This window comes from Carlito syrichta, unplaced genomic scaffold (genome assembly GCF_000164805.1).
Source record: "Carlito syrichta isolate Samal-C Ts95f unplaced genomic scaffold, Tarsius_syrichta-2.0.1 Scaffold142856, whole genome shotgun sequence".
In the NCBI taxonomy this organism is placed as follows: Eukaryota; Metazoa; Chordata; class Mammalia; order Primates; family Tarsiidae; genus Carlito; species Carlito syrichta.
The window spans coordinates 190,826-197,512 of NW_007086952.1; the positions used below are offsets into that span (position 1 = coordinate 190,826).

Below are 6,687 nucleotides of genomic sequence, written 5' to 3' on the forward strand. Positions count from 1 at the left end.
CCTTGGTTCCAAATTTCCTACAAAGAATATTTATTTTAAAGTGAAACAATAGGCCAGGTGCAGTGGCTCACACTTGTAATCCCAGCACTTTTTGAGGCCAAAGCAGGAAGATCGCTTGAGCCTAGGAGTTTGAGACCAGTCTGGGCCACATTAATGAGACCTCATCTATACAAAAAATAAAAAAATTAGCCAAGCATGGTGGCATATGACTACAGTCTCAGCTACTCAGGAAGCTGAGATGAAGTATTGCCTGAGCTCAGGAGGTTGAGGCTGCAGTAAGCCATGATATGCCACTGCACTCCAGCCTAGGTAACAGACTGAGACTCCAACTCAGAAAAAAATTAAATTAAATATTAAGAACTAATTAATTATGGTGGGGAAAATTATATGCAAAAGTGGGGAAAGCCATGATTTCTAGAACTTGAGTCCTTAAAAGGATCTTAAAATTTTTTACTTTAGGCCGAGCATGGTGGCTCATGCCTATAACCCCACCACTTTGGGAAGCCAAGGTGAGAGGATTGCCTAAGCCCACGGGTTTGAGACCAGCCTCTCATCTCTACAATAAATCACGCTGGATGTAGTGGCACGTGCCCATAGTTTCAGCTACTTGGAAGTTAAGCTAAGGCGGAAGGATAGATAGCCTGAGCCCAACAAGGCTGGGGTGGCAGTGAGCATACCATAGTACTCCAGTCTGGGGCGACAGGCTTTTGAAGCTGGAGTTGAGACTCCAACTCAAAAAAATATATATATATTTTTTTTTTTTAATTTTTTTTACTTTAAACAAAATGGAAACACAAAACGATGACTGATGCATAATATAAAGATGCAAAAAGAAAAAGATAATAACAAAAAGCTACAGTGACCACACACTTCAAAGTTAATAAAAAGTTCTAACTCAATCTACTGTGTTAGACTAAGTTAGTTAGCAAGTATTTAAACTTTACTAGTTGTAAAGACTGAATTGAACAATACTGTTATCATCAGGTACTATTCACATTTACTAAGTATTCATAATGTGATCTTGAAGAGCTGTGCTCAAGGTCAATTATACAGAAGTAGATTAAATGGAAAAGAAGTAATGTAACAATTGACATTCACTAGATGGTTATAATAAAAAAAGACAATAACAAGTATTGGCAAGGATGTGGAGAAACTAGAACCCTCACACATTGCTGCTGGGAATGGCAAATGATGAGGTAGCTTTGGAAAATAGTTTGGCAGTTCCTCAAAAGTTTAAACAGAATACCATGTGATCCAGCAATTCCACTCCTGGGTATACACACAAGAGAATAAAAACATTTATCCACACAAAAACTAGTACATGAATATTCATGGAAGCATTCCTGACAGCCAAAAAGTGGAAACAACCCAATGTCCATCAACTGATTGAAAAGATAGGCAAAATGTGGTATACTCATACAATGGAATACTGGGCAGTAAAAAGAAATAAAGTACTGATATATGCTACAACATAGATGATCCTTGAAAACATTATACTAAGTTGAAAGAGGCCAGTTACAAAGGAACTACAGTCTGTTATTCCATTTATATGAAATATCTAAAATAGGTGAATTAATAGACAGTGGATTTGTGGTTACACAGGACTCAGGAGGGAGGGAGGAGAAAGGGTACAGAATTTCTTTTAGGGGGATGAAAATGTTCTGAGATTAGACTATGGTAAGAGTTATACAACTGTGTAATATACTAAACATTGTATACTTTTTTTTAATTGGAGTCTCACTTTGTCGCCCAGGCTGGAGGGCAATGGCACACTCCCGGCCACCGCAGCCTCAACCTGTTGGGCTCCAGCAATCCTTCCACCTCAGCCTTCCAAGTAGCTGGAACTACAGGCGAGCACTACCACGCCCGGCTCATTTTTTGATTTACTGTAAAGATGAGGTCTCACCAAGTTGTCTAGGCGGGTCTCAAACCTGCGGGCTCAGGCAATCCACTCACCTCAGCCTCCCAAAGATGCAGGATTACAGGCTGAGCCACCAAACCCGGCTTATTGTATACTTTAAATGGGTGAGCAGTATGGTATGTGAAATGTATCTCAACAAAACTTTTTTTAAAAGCTGATGAAGAAAGTTCAAACAGAAAAGAGTAAAAGAGAGGAACAGGAATTAATGAAAGAGTGGGATAAAACAGAACTAATGAAAGAGTGGGATGAACAGAAATTAACGAAAGAGTAGGATGTACCTATGCTCTAAAGGACTAAATGCATGGAATATAGTTTTTGTAAATAAATGTTTTTGTAAATATAGGTTTTGTAAATAAAGGCTTATTGGGACACAGCCATGTCCTTTTATTTGTTTATGACTGTTTTCATGCTACAGCAGTCAAATAGTTGCAATAAAGACTGTATGGCCCACAATGCCTAAAATATTTACTATCTAGCTCTTTACAGAAGGAGTTTGCCCACCCTGTTCTAGAGTAAAATCCTACAAGACTAGAATAAACTGGAGTACAAAACAAAATCCTTTCCAGAAAGGGTTGATACGTAAAATTGAAACATAAACCCTTCCGTCTCAAGACTAGTCCCTGAACTACTGCTTGTTAAAATCTTATTCCACCTTGATCAACTAACTACCCCAAATCCAACAAATTGAAAAATGAGGAGCTTCAAACTAATGGTGTTTAATACTGGAAAAGCAGAGAAGGAGATAGCTTGATAAAGCTAAGCAGACTTGGCCCATGAGAAATCCCAATATTGGAAAATATTATAAAATACAGTTGGCCCTTGAACAACATAGGAGTTAGGGGAGCTGACCTTCTACACAGTCAAAAATCCAAGTATAACTCACTAAAAATTAACTAACAGCCTACTATTGACCAGAAGTCTTACCAATAAGCCACAGTCAATGACTATATATTGTGTATGTTCTATGTATTATATATTGTATTCTTACAATAAAGTAAGCTAGAGAAGATAAAATGTTATTAGGAAAATACATTTACAATACTGTACTAATTTATGGATACTGTAAGTTTACATCCTCTGTTTACAAAAGGAACCATCTAAGCCGGGCTCAGTGGCTCAGCCTGTAATCCCGCGCCTTTGGGAGGCTAAGGTGAGTGGATTGCCTGAGCCTGCGGGTTCGAGACCCGCCTGGGCAGCAAGACCTCATCTCTACAATAAATCAAAAAATCAGCCAGGCGTGGTAGCGCATGCCTGTAATTCCAGCTACTTGGAAGGCTGAAGGCTGAGGCGGAAGGATTGCCAGAGCTCAGCAGGTCGAGGCTGCAGTGGCCGGGAGCGGCCACTGCACTCCAGTCTGGGCGACAGAGTGAGATTCCAACTCAAAAAAAAAAAAACCATCTGTGTGAAATGGCAAGCAACTGCTGCTGCAGACCCCAATCTACACAGTACTTATCAAGCAATTCAACCTTTTCTTTTCTCTGCTTCTTGGAAGTACTTCCAGCATCCTGAGTTATATAACATCATGATGTCATTCAAGGTTTATAGTAGTACATTAAACATGATGAAAAATAAGTGAGATAAATTAGGATCCCTTTTTACTGCAATATGCAGTTTACTGGCAAGAACTGCCCATGAGGAGATAATTAGTATCACATAACATTTTAAGTGGCTACTACTTGGGCATTTTAAGCAGATACTCTTTAAGCAGACACTCTTTAAGCAGATAATGGCAACAACTGAGCTCACTGCAATAACACAGAAGGTGGCTACTAAATTATTACAGTAGTACAGTATGTACTACCTTTAACTTTCTGTAGTTTATGATTTAATGCTGTATCTTTACATTTGTTTACATTTTTCTTGATTACAAATAGCACCATGTATGGTCTGTGTTTAAGTTGTGATACATTTTAACTTTTTATAATAGATTTGTGTATATCTTATGATAGTAAATGATAAAATAGCCTAGAATCTACATATAGTTTATACATTCATAACATGCCTAACTTTTTCTATTTTTTTTCAATATTTCTAGACTATGCTTGCTTGTTTAACTGACACATCTGATACCAGAAGTATTTTGTGTTGTGAGAGCAAAGGGAAAAAAATGGCTTTTTCATACTCCTGTATGGTACATACTTCACATTGGTGTTGGTACAGATGATGTACTCAATTTCATCTGAGTAAGGGTTCTGGAAAGTAAAGGAGCTGGTTCTCATCCAGAGCCATTCTCGGTTCTTAGACCGAAACCGGAACATGACAGACAGCACCTGGCCTTTTAATTTCACCACCTGAAAAAGTTTTCATGCCATCAGTGGAATTCATAGAAAACTTTCTTTAGAAAATTAAAATTTTCCTATATCCACAGCCCTAGACTCTGGTGCATTGTTCTTGAAGCACTAGTATTTTTCAATGTTAAAACATGAAAGTAAAAACAAAGTGACTAATTAAAGAAGAGATACATTTATCTTTTTCTTCCCAGAGTATCAAGCTATCTGACCACTCCTGTCAAAGTCAAACAGGAATAACACGTATTTACAGAAGTGAAAAGACCGTTTACCTCACTTAGAAAAATCCACTAAACATATCTGAGCTTGCTCTATAAAGTCTATACCAGAAATTTAGTAAGTTTAATGACATTGAATATAGCTTACAGACTGCTCTTCAATCCTAGATTTTCTCCCCTCAAAACCTGAGAATTTTTTTCACAGCCATAGAGGTTTCACTAAATAAAACTAAGTTGGCTTTAGTCTTGTTTGCTTTGGTTTAAAAGTAAGTAATGTATTACTTTAGCTTCTAATTTCATGAAATAGAAAATAATATTTTAACCCTCCTTTCCTAACAATTAAAATATATATATATTAGCAACTAACATTTATTTTGTAATTACTATGTGTGACGCACTGGGCTATGTGCTTTAATGTACATTATCTTATTTAATCTTCCCAGTAACCCTCTGAATTTAAGTACCTATTAATATACCTATTTATCCATAAGGACACTACTGAGACTTAAAGAGTTTGATTAACTTGTCTAATATATAGTAAGAGCTGTTATCTAAAGCCAAGTCTATTAAATTCACTAGATATTTTCAGGAGCTGGGGTCTGAAAATTACAATCAACAGTTTACAATCAAGAGTTAATTCTCATTTATCTATAACATAATTGTGTGAAATAACTTTTTCTTTTTCTTTTTCGAGTTGGAGTCTCACTCTGTTGCCCAGGCTGGAGTGGAGTAGCATGCTCATGGTCACCGCAGCCTCGACCTACTGGGCTCAGGTGATACTTCCACCTCAGCCTTCCAAGTAGCTGGAACTACAGGCATGCGTCACCATGCCCAGCTAGAAATGAATTTATCTACTGTAATAAACAGCTCAGTGAAGCATACAATATCTCAAATACTTTAAAGTCAGCTCCTTGGATACAGCTAGTTAAAGACAAGACAGTAAGGAGCCAAAGTCAAACAAAAATACCTTGGATGTTATCTATAGTTTCAGAGTATTAGTCCATTTCTATTACTTAAAAATGAAGATTAAGTACTAAAAGAATATAACACTGCAGTGCCTGCCACAGTGATCAGTTAATCTACAGTCAGTAAATATTTGTAGAGTGAATATGATACATGTTTATACAGACCCAAACCAGGAAAAAAGTTACCTGTTGGAAGCTATCTCTTAGAAGCTGCTGGTCTTCAGGATGACAGAATTCTACAATATTCTTTCCTAACAGTTCCTAGAAGGAAGAAAGAAGGGTAAGATATATACTTTTATGGTCATCTAACTTTCCTGGTCCATCAGCTGAGAACTTGGATTTTATTTCTTCTGTCTTTATCCTAAGATTGTAGGTAAGTATGGGGAAAACAAAAAGATTAAAAAAAGATGAATAATAGAAGATGGGATCTGCGAAGCAGCAGGCTTCTAGAATATTTTTCTTTTTCTGAATGTTATACATTTATTTTAAAGAGATAGCTGAGCATGGTAAATCACATCTGTAATCTCAGCACTCTGGGAGGCAGAGGTGAGAGGACTGCCTGAGCTCACAGGTTTGAGACCAGTATGGGCAACTTGGTGAGTCCACATCTCTGCTATAATAAAAAAAATTAGCCAAGTGTGGTGGTGTGCACCTGTACTTCCAGCTACTTGGAAGGCTGAGGCAGAAGGACCACCTAAGCCCAACAGATCAAGGCTGCAGTGGCTGTGAACATGCCACTGCACTCCAGTCTGGGCAAAAGAGTGAGATTATTCCAATTCAAAAATAAATATAAACAAATAAACAATTAGATGTATTGATAGGGCATGGTGGCTCATGCCTGTAATACCAGCACTTTAGGAGGCCAAGGCACGAGGACTGCTGGAGGCCAGAAGTTTGAGACTAGTCTGGGCAACACAGTAAAACCTCATCTCAACAAAAAAAAATTTTTAATTAGCTAGGTGTGGTGGTGTCCCAGCCACTTGGGAGGCTAAGGAGGAAGGATCATCTGAGTCCAGGAGGTGGAGGCTGCAGTGAACTATAATTGTGCCACTGCACTCCAGCCTGGGCAACAGAATAAAGAACTCTGACTCAAAAAAGAAAAAAGTCAATAAATATCTTTTGAAAACAAGATAAAATAAAAATAAAGGATGGACTACAGATTTTAAATATAATTTACATTTTTTTTTTTTTTTTTGAGTTGGAGTCTCACTCTGTTTTTCCAGACTGGAGTGCATTGTCCGCTCCCCGCCACTGCAGCCTTGACCTGCTGGGCACCGGCGATCCTTCCGCCTCAG

General features: G+C 37.9%; 1 protein-coding gene across 1 annotated transcript in view; it reads right to left on the bottom strand.

Moving 5' to 3' along the window:
• Positions 1–6,687, bottom strand: part of ARNT (aryl hydrocarbon receptor nuclear translocator) — a 77,161-nt gene that overhangs the window by 6,965 nt on the left and 63,509 nt on the right. The window contains exons 13-14 of the mRNA XM_021708519.1: positions 5,579–5,653; positions 4,061–4,212 (exon numbers count right to left, since the gene is read on the bottom strand). Of these exons, the coding sequence (XP_021564194.1) occupies positions 4,061–4,212; positions 5,579–5,653 (227 nt within the window). The remainder of the gene's footprint in view (positions 1–4,060; positions 4,213–5,578; positions 5,654–6,687) is intronic.